The sequence below is a fragment of the Fusarium vanettenii genome (genome assembly GCF_000151355.1).
Source record: "Fusarium vanettenii 77-13-4 chromosome 2 genomic scaffold NECHAsca_18_chr2_1_0, whole genome shotgun sequence".
In the NCBI taxonomy this organism is placed as follows: Eukaryota; Fungi; Ascomycota; class Sordariomycetes; order Hypocreales; family Nectriaceae; genus Fusarium; species Fusarium vanettenii.
The window spans coordinates 109,465-126,617 of record NW_003315867.1 but is presented as its reverse complement, the minus strand read 5'-3'; the positions used below and the strand labels follow the sequence as shown (position 1 = coordinate 126,617).

At 51.4% G+C, this 17,153-nt stretch overlaps 6 protein-coding genes across 6 annotated transcripts; 3 read left to right on the top strand and 3 right to left on the bottom strand.

The window, feature by feature from the left end:
• Positions 1-231: 231 nt before the first annotated feature.
• On the bottom strand, positions 232-1,935 carry NECHADRAFT_32838 (uncharacterized protein; the record flags this gene model as incomplete). The annotated part of the gene is made up of 1 exon (XM_003045667.1): positions 232-1,935. The coding sequence occupies one exon, from the start codon at positions 1,933-1,935 to the stop codon at positions 232-234; it is 1,704 nt and encodes a 567-aa protein (XP_003045713.1).
• An 827-nt stretch (positions 1,936-2,762) lies between these two features.
• On the top strand, positions 2,763-3,593 carry NECHADRAFT_32326 (uncharacterized protein; the record flags this gene model as incomplete). Its single annotated transcript, XM_003046234.1, has 1 exon — positions 2,763-3,593. One exon carries the CDS (start codon positions 2,763-2,765, stop codon positions 3,591-3,593), a length of 831 nt encoding a protein of 276 aa, XP_003046280.1.
• A 1,151-nt stretch (positions 3,594-4,744) lies between these two features.
• NECHADRAFT_57783 (uncharacterized protein) lies at positions 4,745-6,836 on the top strand. The gene has a single exon (XM_003046233.1). It carries the CDS (start codon positions 4,845-4,847, stop codon positions 6,621-6,623), a length of 1,779 nt encoding a protein of 592 aa, XP_003046279.1. The 5' UTR covers positions 4,745-4,844; the 3' UTR covers positions 6,624-6,836.
• On the bottom strand, positions 6,828-10,187 carry NECHADRAFT_32900 (uncharacterized protein; the record flags this gene model as incomplete). Its single annotated transcript, XM_003045666.1, has 5 exons — positions 6,828-7,289; positions 7,338-8,024; positions 8,062-9,094; positions 9,143-9,888; positions 9,936-10,187. The coding sequence occupies 5 exons, from the start codon at positions 10,185-10,187 to the stop codon at positions 6,828-6,830; spliced, it is 3,180 nt and encodes a 1,059-aa protein (XP_003045712.1).
• Positions 10,188-12,639: 2,452 nt separating this feature from the next.
• Positions 12,640-14,153, bottom strand: NECHADRAFT_90612 (uncharacterized protein; the record flags this gene model as incomplete). The annotated part of the gene is made up of 5 exons (XM_003045665.1): positions 12,640-12,792; positions 12,910-13,223; positions 13,271-13,649; positions 13,708-14,001; positions 14,100-14,153. The coding sequence occupies 5 exons, from the start codon at positions 14,151-14,153 to the stop codon at positions 12,640-12,642; spliced, it is 1,194 nt and encodes a 397-aa protein (XP_003045711.1).
• A 1,521-nt stretch (positions 14,154-15,674) lies between these two features.
• On the top strand, positions 15,675-16,743 carry NECHADRAFT_90611 (uncharacterized protein; the record flags this gene model as incomplete). Its single annotated transcript, XM_003046232.1, has 4 exons — positions 15,675-15,792; positions 15,845-16,003; positions 16,408-16,545; positions 16,595-16,743. 4 exons carry the CDS (start codon positions 15,675-15,677, stop codon positions 16,741-16,743), a joined length of 564 nt encoding a protein of 187 aa, XP_003046278.1.
• Between the last annotated feature and the right edge of the window lie 410 nt (positions 16,744-17,153).

Sequence of the window (17,153 nt, the reverse complement as noted above, 5' to 3'; positions counted from 1 at the left end):
TGCGAGGCTTATCTTCTAGCTATTAGGTTTCTATAGCTATAGAGCCTTACCTTAGGTTTTCGGTGTTTTATAGTATTAGGTTTTAATACTGCCGTGTATCTTTAATTATATCCTTTGCTCCTATGGCTAACAGAGATATCATCGAAAAAAAAAAATAGAACCACTGAGTAACCAGCAGTTAGAGGCCATGTGATCTAGCAATAATCCGTGAACAGAGGTCTAGATATGGGATCATGCATCTCTCAGAGTACCCCTGTTGGCCTGCTCAGCCATTGCCTCTTCCAGGAGCTCAGCCTTTTCATCTGCGGTCAAATCACTACTGGCCTTAGGTACCTTGCCCCAGATTGCCAGAATCAACAAACTCGCGGCTGCAGCACCCACTCCAAACCAAAACGTGTTCTTGTAACTCTTCCCCAATCTTGCCTCGTCTACCGTTGCTGATTGGAGGACGTCCGTCAAAGCAAGGACGAAAGCTACGCCCAGCTGCAGCACAGAATTGATAACACTTCCAGCCAGTCCCTGCTGCGCTGTAGGAAACGTCGTAGTGACGAAAACCGTCATCAAGATGGTGGACAGATCGATTCCAATGGTGCTGCAGATGACTGCAGGGAAGACCCATGCCCAATAACTTCCCCCAAGTGGAATCAAAGCTATGAGAAGCTGTGACCCTACTGCACCCAGGCCGGAAATGATCAACAGCACACGTCCTGGAACCAAGTGCAAGATAAAGCCCTCGATTACACTGATAATGAGGCCTGCAACACCCAGAGGCACATACCACGCTACCACCTGCAACGGACTGGCAGACATGATGTTCTGGAAATAGAGTGTGCCATATACAGAAAAGATGCCCCAGGTGCCGTAAAGCAGGAAGAGGGCCAGTAGGAGAGGGCTCATGCAAGGAGTCGTGAAGATGGAAGCTGGCAAGAGAGGCTGAGCAGAGACGCGCGTTTCGATGTAGACTGCAGCAAGGAGTGACAAGACACCAAGTACAAGACAGGCCGGAATATATGGCGTTCGCCAACCTGCAGGGGCGTGTGCTGACTGCAAGATGGAAAACACGACTAGGACGAGGCCACAGACGATGGTGAAGGCGCCGGGGTAGTCCATTTTGGCTTTGCTTGGGTGATCCTTTGGAGGACGGGGAATAGACAAGACTGAAGTTAACAGCGTAATCGCCGTCAGGATGGCGCCGATCCAGAAGTAAAAACCCCAGCGCTTGAATTCACCCACGATCCCTGCCATGAGAATGCCACCGAAGAAACCGAACACCGCCGATGTGCCGTATACTGCAAAGACGAGGTTCTTTCGTGGCCCAGGACGATACAACGACCCCATGAGCATAACCCCGCTAGGTAAGAATGCCGCAGCTCCAAGTCCTTGTAGAGCCCGACAGAAGTCGAGCATCAGTGGATTGATGCTGAACCCGGCTATTATACTCCAGATAAGAAGCCAGGAAAGGCCCCATATGAAGACGGGATATCCTTCCCACATATCGCCTAGACGACCAAAGACGAGCAAGGTGCTGGCGATGACGAGAGAGAAAGCGGTCGCTGGCCAAACGCTGGCTGCTTGCGGGATGTCGAGCTCTCTGATCAGGGTTGGGAGGATGACGGTGAAGCCCGAGACAAAGTATTCTGTCAAGAATTGGGACATGGAGATGCTAAAGACAAAGATTATCTCGCTCCAGCGAGTTGCAAAGATCGGAGGGCGCTCGCGGCCGAGACGTTCGATGCGTGCTTGGAGGGACTCGTCAACTGTGGGTGTGGATTCGGCAATGTCATGGTGATCCGGTGAAGGGGTGTCGTTTGGTAAAGGATCAACAACTTGAGGTAGAGCCCCGAGGCTATGTTCTCTCGACAGTGTAGTCGGTGTTGTTGAGGTGTTGCTGGGAACCCGCTGAGGCGGTGATGAAGGTAATGATGGGTGTGTCATTTTCTGTCAAATATCGGCCACTGGATATGCAGAGAGATGTAACGAGCAGAGGTTGGGCTATCAGAAGACCAGGTCACAGATCTTGTACTTGGTCAAAAGGCTTCACAAGGCCAGGGGCGGGGACCTCGGAGCAACTCAACAGAAATAATACAGCCGTGTTTTTTGCCAAAATCATCACTACATTTGTAATCAAAACATCTAAAGACGTGAATTTTCGGACAATCGAGGTTAGATGGTAGCCTTAGTCCAGCACAGGTCTCAATAGTTGGAAATGTTATTTAGACACTAACCATATACATCCCTATACTTATTCCGCGCAGCCGTCCAGCCGGGTGGCCTTGTATCTATCTTTTCTTGCCACTGGCCGTCAAGTTCCCAGCTAACAACTGAGCAAGTCATAGCTCGTTGGAAATCCATATCAGTTATTCTTTTTGCAAACTAGTGAAGACGAAGACAGCTTTATCACGATTCTAACCCCTGAAATCTATAAACCTTACCAAAGAAGGCGTTAGCATCCAACGCTTATGCACGACTTGCGTCTTGGCTGCCTATGTGGGATTAGTTCCGATCGATTTGGCAGCATCCTAATTGGCTTGACAACCATCCGCGATACGTCAAGGGCTAATTATCAGCTTGTGTTGAGAGAAGCATTTGTCAGTACGTAGAAATTCAGAATTATTCAGCAGTCTAATACTAGATGCACTTCTCGCAATCATAACCGGTGTCGAAACCTTATAAACTGCGATCTTGTCAGTAGCTTGACTCTTTGTGCATCATTCTACATTACCCATCTCTCTCAACAAGTCTTTTCTACTTCTACACTCACAATGTCACCAGTGATACATTGTATCCGCCATGGACAGGGCTTTCACAACGTTGGTGCCGGATGCTACACTCTACCTGATCCTCGCCTCACCCCCTTAGGTGAAGAGCAGAACATGGCTTTGCGCAAGACGACCTTCTCAGATCAGTCAATGATATCTCTTATCCTTGCGTCTCCGCTTTGTCGAACACTCCAATATGCCTATCTAGTGTTTCAACCAGCCCTCGCGGCCAACAGCAAGTGTCACCCTGAGATCATCGCCATCCCTGATGCTCAAGAAACCTCGGATGACCCATGCGATGTTGGAACTGACCCATCAGTCCTCCGCGCAGTGGTAGCCGAGAGCAAATGGCCCGCCGACCTCTCTCTAGTCAAGGAAGGCTGGAACGTGAAAGCTTTAGGGACTCGATACAGCCCAGAAAGCAACGCCATAGCTGCCCGCGCTCGCGACGTCCGCATCTTTATCCGACAAAAGACCCGTCAACTGATCGAGCAAGGCGATACAGACCCTCAAGTTGCCCTCGTAACGCACAGCGGTTTTCTACACTACTTCACCGATGATTGGGAGGACTCATGGCTGAACCCTGGGACGGGATGGCGGAACTGCGAGACCCGGTCCTACGTGTTCAAGCAGGACGTGATGGATGATACAGATGTAGAGTTTATGCTCACTGAGACGATGGAGAGTCGACTGAGAAGAGGGAAGGGTTATCCTATGCCGGCTGGGGAAGAGCAGACGGTGCTATTTGAGCAGGCGATGGAGAATTGGGAAAGCCAGGGGCTGCAAAGACCCGACAGAATAGGCCTGCATCTCGAAACGAGTGTCGTTGCATAATTGAATGCTATATCACAGAGGTTATACTCTTCCTCTACGAGGATCGAGTGCTTGACCTTCAGGATGGGGAAACTTCCACGACATTGATCAATTTATCGACTTCAGTCCAAGTCAACGTCAATCACCAATGTCCCAAGGACATGTTCTCTTATTTGCTCCTCAGTTCAGCTCCAAGATTTAATACCAAACATCAAATTCTCGCAGGTCCTCTGATAATACTTCAACGTTTCCAACATCGTGCCAGTAGTCAAAAGACATGCCTGACCTTGTGCGGCCACTTCGGAACCGATTCCGACAGTCTACCTCCAATCTTGTCTGGAAGCCTGTTCCTTGGTGTAGTCGAACCCCCGGCTGAGATTGGCGGCTTCACTGCTATGTTAAATGTCCACGCAGTCCAGAAGAAGCCAGTCAAGAATCGCTTCGCAAAATGCAAGGACCACTAGTTCGAGATACACTAGTGACATTGTCGGCCTTTGTCAGCCATGTCGATGGGCACAGTACAAGACCATGGATCTGTCATTCCACCTATAGAATACAGCTTAAGCAAATGAAGACTCAAACAATAAACTACAAACCAAGAATCCATGGTTGGACATGTGCCATTAGGTGGGCAAGTTTAAGACGTGCGAGCGAGTTGTATTAGAGGAAGCAAGAAAATTTAGACCCCCGATACGTTATAAACATGTCCGAAGAGATTGATAAAGAACTTGCCAAGACTCAAGCATAAACTCTAACTGTGCTGAAGATAAACGAGTAGCACTGATCGAGATTGCAACCCACCCTATGTCTCAATGGTTCAAAAATAAACCCAAGAGAGTAACATGGACGATGAATTCAGACAATGAAGAGAGAGGATTTTGTCTCCCATTCGGCCAAAGTATTAAAACGTACTACTCACCCGCTGGTTCTTCAGTACATCTAGAAAAGATGAAACTGGTGTTTGTCCGATCTCGGCGTTATCTCCGTCAAATCCGAAATTCAGTGGCTTCGGTAGCCCCACTTGGCCAGCGGCTAGATCCGCCGCTATTGGGTATCTTATCAGATGCCCCCGACTCGGCCTTGCTGGCGTCACAGGACCATGTCAGGCAGTCACGCAGGCAGGCGGCAAAGGTACCTGAGACTGTGTATTTCTCATCCTCCATCAGATGACACGCTTTCAGCCTTGAACCGCTTTGTCGGGTATCTTCTCTCCTCCTACATCAAACAACAGGGGTCCTTGTTCATCAGACAGAGACAAACACCCTACAAACCATGAGTTCATCCTCTGAAGCGACGCCCCTTTTAGGCGCCGCCGTGGGAGATACCTCGCCTTCGTCGAGTTTATTACCTCACCGACCCGAAAGCGACGGTAGCCGCACCCAAGACAAGAGGCTATCCGCCGGCGTCGCCCGCATGGCCGTCGTCTCCAAGAACCTCACCACGGCGCATCGCGTCTGGCTCTTTGTCGGCATCTTCATCGTCGGGTACGCGTATGGTCTCGAGAGCCAGGTGCGCTCCGCGTACCAGCCCTACGCCACTTCGAGCTTTCATCTCCACTCGTACCTCAGCACCATCAACGTCTTGAGGAGTGTCATTGCTGTGGCGGTTCAGCCGACCGCTGCAAAGGTTGCTGATGTGCTCGGTCGCTTTGAGGTTATTGCGATTTCCACCATTTTGTACACGGTCGGAATTGCTATTGAAGCGAGTGCGCAATCTGTTGAGGTATTTTGCACAGGGTCCATCATCTACCAGGCTGGGTACACGTGCATCGTCCTCCTCATGGAGGTTCTTATCGCCGACTTTTCATCCATGCGAGCACGCGTCTTTTTCAGCTACCTTCCTGCTGTCCCTTTCCTCATCAACACCTGGATTAGCGGAAACATCACCTCAGCGGTGTTAAGCGCAACGACCTGGCGCTGGGGTATTGGAATGTGGGCAATCATTTATCCTATCGCTTCACTTCCCCTACTGTCTTGCCTCTACTTCCTCGAACGTCGCACCTGGGAAACTGAAGACGGAAAGGAGAGTGAAGAGGCTGCGCCGCTGATTTCGCCGAGAACCAACGAGGGCCGACCTAATCTATTCGACCAACTTGACGTCGTCGGCCTCCTTACCCTCGTCTCTGCCTTTTCCCTCATTCTGGCCCCTTTGACTGTCGCTGGAGGAACAGTCAGCCACTGGCGCAGCTGGTACATCATTCTCCCTCTTACTCTGGGTTTTTGCTCCATCGTGGCTTTCGTCCTTTGGGAACAGCGAGGCGCAAGACATCCCCTTATCCCCTTTCATCTCCTCCGCGATCGAGGCGTCTGGTCCGCCTTGGCTGTCAGGAGTTTGCTCAACTTTGCATGGTATACCCAAGGCAACTATCTCTACACGGTTCTCATCGTTGCATTTGATTTTTCGGTCGAGAACGCGACCCGTATCTTGTCATTCTTCTCATTCTTTGGCGTCATCACTGGAGTTCTTGCCGGTCTCGTCATTTTCAAGATCCGTCGACTCAAGTTCATCATCGTTGGAGGAACTTGTCTCTTCATGGTTGCATTTGGCGTTCTCATTGCATATCCCGGAGATCCTTCCAAGTCTTCCCAGTACGGAATCATCGCAGCACAGGTTCTTCTCGGAGTGGCTGGAGGATTCTTTGCCTACCCAACTCAAGCATCGATCCAGGCGTCTGCATCTCGCGAGCATGTTGCCATTCTCACAGGCCTTTATCTTTCCTTCTACAACGTCGGCAGCGCCTTTGGAACTTGTCTATCAGGCGCCATCTGGACCCAAACTCTATACGGAAATCTAAAGTCAAACCTAGACTTTCAGTCGAACAAGACGCTGGCAGAGGCAATCTACAACTCGCCCTTTTCTATTGTTCCTGACTACCCAGTCGGTACAGAGATTCGAACAGCCATCATCGAGAGTTACAGTTCGGTTCAGAAACTTCTCTGCATTGCTGGAATGTGTGTTTGTATTCCAATGGTTGGATTTGCCCTGGCTCTTAGAAACCCTCATCTTTCGGAGCGCGAAGTTCAGATTGAAGATGATTCCGAGGAGGCTTAAACATTGAATGAGGTTTCTTGGCTTGGGTTTATTCATCATTTGAGCATTGACGGAACAACTGGACCCAGCTCAGGCTGGCAACATGCATCCAAAACAGGATAGAATGCATTATAGACGAGCATTTAACTTAGATGGCATTTGCTGCATTATCAAGACGGTAACATAGCTTGCATTTGAAGATCATATTCTACACCCAGTAATCAATTATAGTCGAGACCTGTTCTCTTCCCATCGCGTCTTTAACCGGCCAAGCATCATCCCAACATACTTGACATCAGTAACATCAGGAACACTCCTCAGCGTCCCACTATCCTCCCTCGACTTTTCAGTCAGATAATCCAAGCTTCCCTTCTCAGCAGAAGAGGCAGCCTTGGGACCGTACTTGCCCTCAAACCAATCCAGAAGTTTGATCGGGGGGTTCTTTGAGGGGTCTCGGTCAGAGTTTCTCAGTCTGTCCATCCACTCGCTCGTGGGGAGGGTTTCGAATTTGAGGCCTGCGCTTGACATGGAGGGGAGCATGTCTCGAGACCAGTGGAAGCGCTTGGGGTTTATGACGTGGTAGACTAGGTCCGCGTCAAGACTTCGATCGGTGGGTGTGTTGGTGCCAAGGTTGGCTAGGTCGAGTATGGCGCTGGCAGCGAGGTTGACGGGAAGCCAAGTCATTTCCTAGCAGGATGTTAGACAGTGCATTTGATGTTCCAACCATGGACTTACCTCGTTCAGAGCGGGAAGAGCACCCAGAGTCTCGGCTGTTTGAATCATTAAAGGAATACCCTCGGTGGTGTTCCACTCTCCCACATTCGTGTCACCAACCAACTGTCCAATACGAAGCACTCTCGCTGGTGCACCAGCATTCTTCATGGCATTTCGCGTGATATGCTCTGCAACGTACTTTGAGCGAGCGTATCCGGTGTGCTGAGCATGCGCAGGTGACGGGACAAAAGACTCGAGGACAGAACCAGGTCGAGGCGTGCCTCCTGCTGATGACACTGAAGAGCAGAAGAAGAAGCGAGCAGGTCGAGGGGTCTGGACTGAAAGAGTGAGTTGAATCAAGTTGTGTACAGCCTTGATATGTTGGTCCTCAAAACTTGAGACGGAAATGTTGAAGTTGACAGCCCAGGCGCTGTGGATGACGGTCGTCAACTTGGTGCTCAGTTCCTGGATTCTAGACTCTCCAAGACCAAGATCTTGCTTACTCAGATCGCAAGGAAGGGCAACCACCTTACTCCTCTGTTCTTGGGTCAAGGTTAATCCACGAGTCTTAAGGGAGCTGTCAACTCTGTCTGAAGCCGCGGCCTCGTTGGATGCTCGAACCATGGCCCACACGACTCCAACGTTGGGGCGTGCAGTGAGTTGGGCGAGGGCATGGGCTCCCAAGGCTCCTGTGACACCAGTAAGGAGCTAAGATATCAGTTGGCCAGCGAAACTTGAACCTGACAGGATAGGTACTTACCACAAGCTCCTTCTCGGGCTGTGGAGCAGATCCAGCAACATGAGGCTTGAATGAAGAATACTTGGCAACCAAGTTCTTCATAACCTGCAACTGATCCTCAGTCTCACTATCTTCACCCGTCCTCAACTTCTCCAAATGACGAGCAAGAAGCTTCACATTGCCTGTCTCATAGAGAACATTTTGCCCCAGCTGAGATTGTCTGCCACCAAGATCAATCTCCCTCTTGATCAGACTCCACATCTGGATGCACTGCAGACTGTCAACACCAGAGGCAAAGAAATCTTCCTCTAGAGATGAAAGCTTGGCGCCGCATTTTGAGTTGAGTTGACGGATGAGATAGGACTCCAGCTCTTCGCCTTCAAGTACCAGAGCACCTTGTTGATCGCCTTGTCCTTCATAGGCGGCATAGGCAGCCTCAATCTCCTTTTCAAACTGTCTATAGACGGGAACACGGATAAAAGTTCCCTTGTCCGTCCTTGGATATGGAGTATCCGCTTGAACAATAATTACCAACTCCTTGGGAACTCGGGAAAATGACTCGGCTCGAGAATTGGCGTCTTCCACCGCAGGCCAGATGCGTTCCAGGAACTCTTCGTCAGACATTTCGGCAGCCCTGTCAGCCTTGACGATCAAGACTCCGGGATAACTCCGTCCCTCGCCGTAGACAATTGCCTCCTTGACAATTTCTTCCTGTCGGATTCTGCCTTCGATGGGTAGAGGGAGAACCTTTTCGCCATTGATAAGAGTGAAGCGGTCGTCGAGACGGCAGGCGTACTTCCACAGCTTAGGTCGTGTCGGATGCCGAGTGAAGAGATCTCGTGTGCGGAATGAATTTGGCGGGTCATCAGAGTTGATGGTGCTCTTTGAAGGAAGCCCGTCCAGGGCAACGCATTCGTAAAGACCAGGGGCGACTTCGTCCATGAGGCAATAAGGCTCAGCCTGGGGTAGGAAACGAAGGTAACTCCACTCTTTGTCACCTTCTGGGCGTGTAGAGTTCATGAGTCTACCAGTTTCAGTTCTGTCAAAGAGTTAGCATAGCCGTAAGTACTGGTTCTCTGTCACTCACGCTCCGTAGTTGCCAACCAGGTAGACTCCATTATCCACAAGTCGATCTCCAAGATCATCCGGACAACCACTTCCAGCATAAAGAACCAACTTGACACCAGCCAAAACACGAATACCCTCCTCAGTCTCGGCAAGCAACTTGATGACATAAGGAACCGAGTGAAGAATCTCGGGCTGAACGGTATCAATCATCTGAATAACAGACTCCCTCGTCAACGGCAGATTGTAGTTGCAAAAGTAGAGTGGCTTTCCAGAGTAGATGGATCGGAAAATCTCGTAGAAGCCGTGGCTGTGAAACATGGGCGATGTGAGAAGACCTCGCATGTCCATGTTTGTAGAAAATGCGGCGATGCAGCTTCTGTTGGTAAGGTAGATGGGCTTGGGAAGACCGGTTGAGCCAGATGAGTGAATGATGACTGCTACTTTGCGGGACTCGGAGTCTGGGTTGTAATCGCGAGCAAATCTTGGTGCATCGTAGTTGCAGTAATCTGAGTGTTGTAGCAGAGGGAGAATCTCGAGTGATCGGTTCTGTTGAACTTCCTTCAAGACTGGGTGGAAGTTGGGTGTGGTGAGAATGGTGTGGCAGTCAGCCAGCTCAAGCAATTGTGTAATTGCCGGGCAAGCAAGGCGAGTAGAGATCAAGAACGAAGAATATCCAAGTCGGTTAAGAGCGATAATCTGGATGATAATGTGAATGCCAGACTGAGCGAGCATGCCCACCACAGGAGCCTTCTCAAGAGTAGGATCCTACACCAGTAAGCCTCAATCACCATCAAAAACACACCTATACTCACCACAGACTTGAGACCCAACTTCTGAAGCTTTGCGACCGCAGCATCTGCGTATCTGTCAATCGCAATCGCGCTGTGCTCCTTGTAATCATCAACCCCCGCCTCGGGGAACCCAAGCAACGGAGCATCCTGCAGCTCCGAAGCCCTCCGCTTGATCATCTCGTCAAGCGTAAACATCTTTGCCTGGAGGTCAAAAGACTGGACGGGCGGCGTCCTGGCCGCCTCGAAGCCGTTAACGTCGTGTCTGATGGTCATGATGTCTGTCTGCCTTGTCAAAAGCAGGTAAGCACATGTTGAAGGCAACTCCCAATAGAATGACTTTGCTCTATATATCTCAAGAGATCCGGTTCCAACGGCGATCCGCTGATCCCGGAATGATATCCGAGGTGTTGCAGGACCCGGCAAAGGACGGACAACTCTTGGTATTGCATCTTTATCCGGTGCATACAATCTCAGCCCCAACGAATCCCAGCTTCACAGCTTATCCAGGTTTATCCATTCGTCGGTCGTATGCGAGACGCTTCTTTATCCGACACGACGCGGGGTAGAATGTAAAAAGCCTCCAATGGGGGTGACGGATCCACCAAGACCAAGTCGGATTTACGCCGCTTTTCCGCTCATGCTTCCGTTTCCGTTACAAGAGTTATCGGCTATCTTGCCTGTCAACTCAATATTGATTGAGGCTGTAGACGTCGCTTCGGAAAAGCGGCTGTCGACGCAGTTTTGCCCCCGGGACGCTGGTATGGTCGCAGGGCTTCCCCATGGGGTAATGCAGCTATGGCTTCTCTACAATGAGCGGGCATTACTAGGGGATGTATAGTTTGTAGAGTTTGGGTACGTTCTACAAGTCCATGGTCATGGACGATTTCGATGTTAAGTCCATCAGCTACAGGCAAACCTTCATCCTCCCATTGCCACCTTCTCAGAAGCATCATAATGGCTACCCAGCGACCAGCAACGAAAACTGTCAATTCCGAGGATGTAGCGACAGTTGATCATGTAGAGTTTCAAGACACGATGAAACCCACCGGCGTGGGGCGTTGTCTCGACCCTGATCTGTATTGTCAAGAATTATCACTATTGTAGGTGACGCATGCACTCTTGTCCAGCAAGAGCATACTAACGTGGTTCGTTTCCAGACTCGTCCTCGGCATGACCGAAGCCCCCTTCTCTTCCAGCGCTTGTTACCTCGCGAGTTCTTTCTTGGGATTGATCACAGCAGCCGTCTCTGCTGGTTTTCTCGGACGATACAGCCTAGAATGATGGCCCTGGCTCCTTCTCATCCAAGGGGTCATCACCAGTTACTTGGTAAGTAACCACGCCCCGTCTCACTTCACCAGCTAACCTCCCACAGTTGAAGTGGCCGTAATCGCATTCTTCATGCCCCCCAACGCTCCCCTCCGGACACGCTAGCTCAATCAAGAGGAGCGCCAGCTCGCTCCCTTGAGAATTGCCAGCGACACGGCTGAGAAGCGACTCGCTACAGGGAGCTTATTAGGCCTCTGAGTTGCTGTAAAAGACTACCGAACGAAGATCTCTGCGCTGCAAATCTCCATCTCTCTACCAACGGCTTCAACACCACCATCACCCTCGCCCTAACCTGTCCCCCATTCCGCATCGCGACAGCCACATTAATCCTCGTATCATACTCATTAGGCCATCACAACGAGCGGACATTACACATCACTGTCTCGAAGCTCGCCGCAAGCATTGACTTTGCAGCAGCTACTAGAACCCGCAACATCGGAGCATGATACTTTGCCTGGTTCTCTTCGTCGGCGCCACATATGGAGTAAATAACATTGACATCGCCTGGACATCTGTAACCCCTAGTCAGAAGGAAGAGAAAGAAAAGCAGCAGCGATTTCCATTGTGAACTCTAGGAAATCTCTCGATCTTCTGGCTCAGTTCCCATCAAGGACTGGGCTGCAACCTAGGAAATCTCTCATTTGTCTATGCACCCTACCTTTGGCCGGATAGCGATGCGCCGTTGTTCCGTCTGGCTATGATTGTGAGCGAGCGCCGTCTTCTCCATCGGCGTTGTGGCGACGGCTTAGTGATGAAGTTCGTGTTGAAGAAAGCACATAAGATCAGGGCATCGGATAATGAGGCTATTAATTTTGCGCCTTCTAATTATGGGCGTGACCTGAAGTCAGGAGAAATGACATGGCTCTTTTGATGCAGCTCACGGGACAAGTTTGTTTGCGAGCTAGATATGGTTAGGGGTGAGATGGAAACCCGGGTAATGAAAGCCCCCCGAAGCGGGCGTGGCTTTCGGTATTTGCATAATAAAGTTCCAAGGATGAGGGGGTTAGCACCAGAAAGACCCATTGTACCTGGCCAGATACCAATGTTTGGACTGAACAGCTTCTCAGCTCAAAGGCCTAGTCCAACAGGCCATCCGAGCCACCACGTACCTCCTGTTCATCTCTTTGTCTTGGCCTTTTTGGTATAAGACAGGTCCTGTAAATCAACACCAAGTTCTGAGCCTAGGTTCCAACGCCGTGACAGTGTTAAAAACCGTACTCTTCGCTGCTGTGGTCAACACTCTCAGTCATTATACAAAGGGAAATAACCATGCCAGCAACTCTATGGACCAAGATTCACTACGGCCACAAAAAAAAGCTATCCCAAGTGTCTTGTCTATCACTCTCCACCTAATATAAATGTACATGTACAAGAAATATCTACATTCCAATCCCAGATCTTAGTCCTTCATAGACCTCTTGGCAACCCAAAACTGCGCATTGTACGCGCTCTTGGTCAAAGCCTTGTTGTTGAATCCGTAGACAGCCTCCATGCTCCTAACCTTTCTCTCAGGCAATGTCAAAGGTCCGCAGGATTCTTCCGTGTCGAGGTACTCAAAGCCCATGACCTCGGTGATCTTCAGCACCTCATCTAGTGACAGCTGCACGTACGGGCCGGATCCGTAGAGAAGAGGACCAAGATTGATCCAGTGACCGCCAGGCTTAAGCACCCTCTTGATTGTCTCGAGGTAGCTCATGAGGTTGCGAGCCGTATCGATGAAAAAGTATGTGACAACGACGTCGAACTTGCCCCGCTTGCCGATGAAGGCGGTGGTAAAGTCACCTTCAACAAGAACCACAGAGCTGGCGTTGACGCCAACATCAGGAAAGAGAAGTTCTCGGGTCATGTCTGCTTCGGAGATGTGGTGTGACCAGCCCTCGACAAAGGGGTGCCAGGACATGGAGTTGCGGGCTCTGTTGGCTTCGACAAGGCGGTAGGCGAGGTTCATGTACATGGACCACTCATTCATGGTTACTTCGAAACCTACACATGTTGTTAGAGTAATCATGATAATGCAACATGAATCTTACCTCCGAGTCTAGCAATATCATGGCCCAGCCTTCCAAGACCAGATCCTGGAACCAAAGCCTTGATAGGAGCAGCTCCGTCTCGCTCGGGGAAGAAACCTTCCAAGGTCTTCATCAGACAGGAAAAGGGGCCATTCCTCTCAGAGGCACCCTCCTCAGTCCAGTCACGGACGTAATGCTTCAGAGCCTGGGAGACAGAGACACGGTCGGCAGTCCTCCCGGAAGCCTCAATTTCCTTGGCATGCTTCTGGAACTCAGCTTGGCCGATTTCGTAGTACTCCATGGCATTCTGGACAATACGGTTGCAGAGGTCTTGGTTCTTGGTGAGGAGGGTATCGAAGCGGGCAAACTTCTTGGAGTACTGAAGTTCCTTTTCAAGTAACTAGTCGCGTGTAAGGGTTAGAAAATCAAACAGAGTTTCCAGGCAGAGTCTGACTTACAGCTCGCTGAGACTTGGTGACATGCTTGTAAAAACCTTCGAATCGGTCAAGCTCAACCTTTTGGCGCTCGTGGTACTTGCTGAATCCGTAAAGAGCGTCGAGAAGGCGATGGCGGGGATGATTCTTGTTCCAGGTGCCAGCATCCCTGGCCATGTTGCTCATCAGCTTCTTCTTGGCCTCTACATGGCGAGGCGTGTTGGGCTCTCCGGCAATCTGCTCCAGAGTGACAACAACTTCGTGGACCACCTCAACAGGAGAACTCAGGGTGCCAGACTGTAATGACGTGTATGTTAGCTGAGGTTGCAAGGTTGTTTCTGTCGTTGTCGCCGTCTGAGTAAATGACATTGTGGATGTGGATGTGGTGGTGGTGGTGGTGGTGAAAGGGTGGGGACGGGAGAAAAGAGAAAAAAGAGGACAAACCAGGTCGGAGGCGACGTCAGGCCCATTTTGATTCGCGGTAGATTCAACCTTGATGTTCCCGGCCTCACTGGCGTCCGCAGCCGTGCATAAGGGGCCGATGGAGAGAAGAAGCAAGGTGGCGGACGAGAAGAGCGCCTGAAGTCTCATGGTGATGATTGACGTGGGATGTTTTTTTTTTCTTGATCACAACCACAAGTCCCAAGGAGGCTCCTGTCTGTAATATGACTTTACGTGATGAGCGAGAAAAGAGGGCCTCGAAGAAAAAACGACTATGTACTATCCCCTGGACGCCACGGTTAGTTTATCAAGGTTACAAGGTTGACAGGGTTAATTAATGCTGGCTGTTGGTCGGTTGTATCCCGCCAGCCGTGAACCGTTCCACCAACGGGGGACGGGGTAAGCGACGACGAACCTGGAGGAGAGAGAAGTTCAAGGTGTGCGTGCAGAAAAAAAGAAGAAGGAAGAAACAAGACGGCTCTGCATCATGCAAACCAGCCTGGGATAATATCCAATACTTTTACTCAAAAGCCCGAGCCTCACAGTGACCTGACCTTGTTTGTTCTGTCAACAGCTGGTACGTTTTTCGGTCGGTGGTCTGAGGTTCCTTTGGATGAGAGACTTGGCATGAGATGGTCTTTTTGGCGAGTCGCCGTTTCCAGCGTTTGGAGGGGAACACGAACAGTGGGGGAAGGCGCACCAGCTGAGCTTTCCGGTCGGGGCAAGCAGCGGGAAAAGTGGGGTCACGGTCTGCTTCGCTTGCCCGGCGGCGGGATTTGAGTCGATTTAAGGTGAGGACCTTGATGGCCCTGCCAAGACCAAGCCTCGCGATTTTGTTTACCCACCCACGGGCCAACCAACAGGGGACCTCATAACCTCTCGTCTCTCTGTACGACATCTCCACGCCGGTCTCTAATCTACCCTAACCTCAACCGAGGAGCCAATGGCCGACTCGGCGTTCTTTGTTCTCGCAACCTTGTACAGCATAAGCATACAAGGACCCTGTCCTCTTCCCGTTGAGCACATTCCAACCCGCTGCATGCTACTCACACCCCATCCATCCCATGTCTCTCTTTATATCCGTAGCCTCTACTCTATTCCTCGTAGTCTCGCCGAATAACATCTGTAATTCAAGGATCCATGGTTCCCCCCACGTCGTCTTGTCCGATCTTCAGCTTCAAGCGTCTCTCTTGTTCAAACACCCCTCGTATCCACGCCCACAGAGGACCGTTTGTCAAGCCCCAATTACCACGAACCTTGATGCATACAGTCTCTGCAGCCTCCATCTCTTCTCTTGGCGATCCCGTAGAGGCAGTGAATCACAGTCACTAACCTTCACGCCCCTCCCCCCTTGACATTTCAGCTGTCAGTGGCTGCCACTGCACCGTCACTGACACCGTCACCTACCACCTACATATAAAGCTCCCCTCCACACCCGTTGCCGCCTCCCGTTGTTGTTCCTGCATCCTCATCCTCACCTTGCTCTGTCTCCTTCTGACAAAAGCCACTCGTTCTCAAACACCCTCAACACCACCAAAGAACAAGTCAAGATGAAGACCACCACTTTTGCCGTCGCCCTCCTGGGCCTCTTCCCCGCCGTCCTGGCCGCCGAGACTCTGGCTCCCTCCCCTACCGAGTCCGTCGGTTGCGAGCCTCATGGCGATCACTGTTTGTTTTCCCTTTGCACCCTCACTTCTGGCAGTTTGATCTAACAATCCAGGGCACTGCGAGGCCGCCCGCACCACTCTCGCTACCGCCAAGGCTCCCGCTACCACCGACGAGGAGGATCACGATGATCATGACCACGAGGCTGGTGAGAGCGAGGCCCTTGCTCCCTCTCCCACCGAGTCCGTCGGCTGTGAGCCCCACGGTGACCACTGTACGTCTTCACTTCTTCACTCGCATGACGCCAAAGCTAACTCATCTATCCAGGGCACTGCGAGGCTGCTCGTACCTCCGTCGCCGAGGTCGACGCCAAGACCACTACCTTCGACCACTCCGCCGGTGCTACTGAGTCTCGCGCTCCCTCTCCCACCGAGTCTGTCGGTTGCGAGCCCCATGGTGACCACTGTACGTCTTTCTTTCCGCTCTGCAACATCAATCGATCTAACAATCTCCAGGGCACTGCGAAGCTGCTCGCACCTCTGGTGGTGCTGCCGCCGACGCTGTGACTTCCGAGTCCATCGCCCCCTCTCCTACCGAGTCCGTTGGCTGTGAGCCTCACGGTGACCACTGTACGTATCCTCTAGCTTCACTTGTTTATCGCCATCCTAACCTCTCTAGGGCACTGCGAGGGTCCCCGTACCGGAACTGACGTCGCTGCTGCTACCACCGAGGAGCACGACCACTCCGCTGGAGCTACCGAGTCTCTGGCCCCCTCTCCCACCGAGTCTGTCGGCTGCGAGCCCCATGGCGACCACTGTATGTTCCTCAATCGCTCGCTCTCTCACATCAGCTAACACATGAACAGGGCACTGCGAGGGTCCCGCCACCGGCGCTGCCTCTGACGCTGCCACTGGCACTCCCACCACCTCCGCCGAGGTCACCGTCACCAACGCCGCCGGCGTCCAGATGATCCCCGTCGTCGGCCTCTTCGCCGCGGCTGTTCTGGCTCTGTAAGGGACCCTGCGAGGTTGTACAGTAGGCATCCAGGGGAGCTCTTTGTTGTGTCGGCCCCTGGGATCGCGGAGCAGCGGATGATTAGAAAGGGCATGGCAACAATTCACACACCACCGTTACTTAGGTAGTTTCGTTCGATTCAGCTACACCTTGTTAGCTCGATTAATCAACTTCTTCCCACCTTTTACACTCTGATGCTCTTGCTTTGGTGATGTCACAAGACATGTTGCCCGAATTGGGTGAGCCTTGTACCAATCGACTTGTTTCAAACTTTGAGAAACAAGACCATGTGTCACTCGCTGCTGTGTTGACCGGGTAATTCAAGACCTCATGGATGGTGGTTCAGAGGGCTACATTGTGGTCAGTTCTACATGGCCATGCCTTTGTACAACCCCCAACAGCACAGAACC

Excerpts from the sequence above, each read along its gene's own strand:
- NECHADRAFT_57783 (XM_003046233.1), top strand. The coding sequence starts at position 4,845 with ATGAGTTCATCCTCTGAAGCGACGCCCCTTTTAGGCGCCGCCGTGGGA.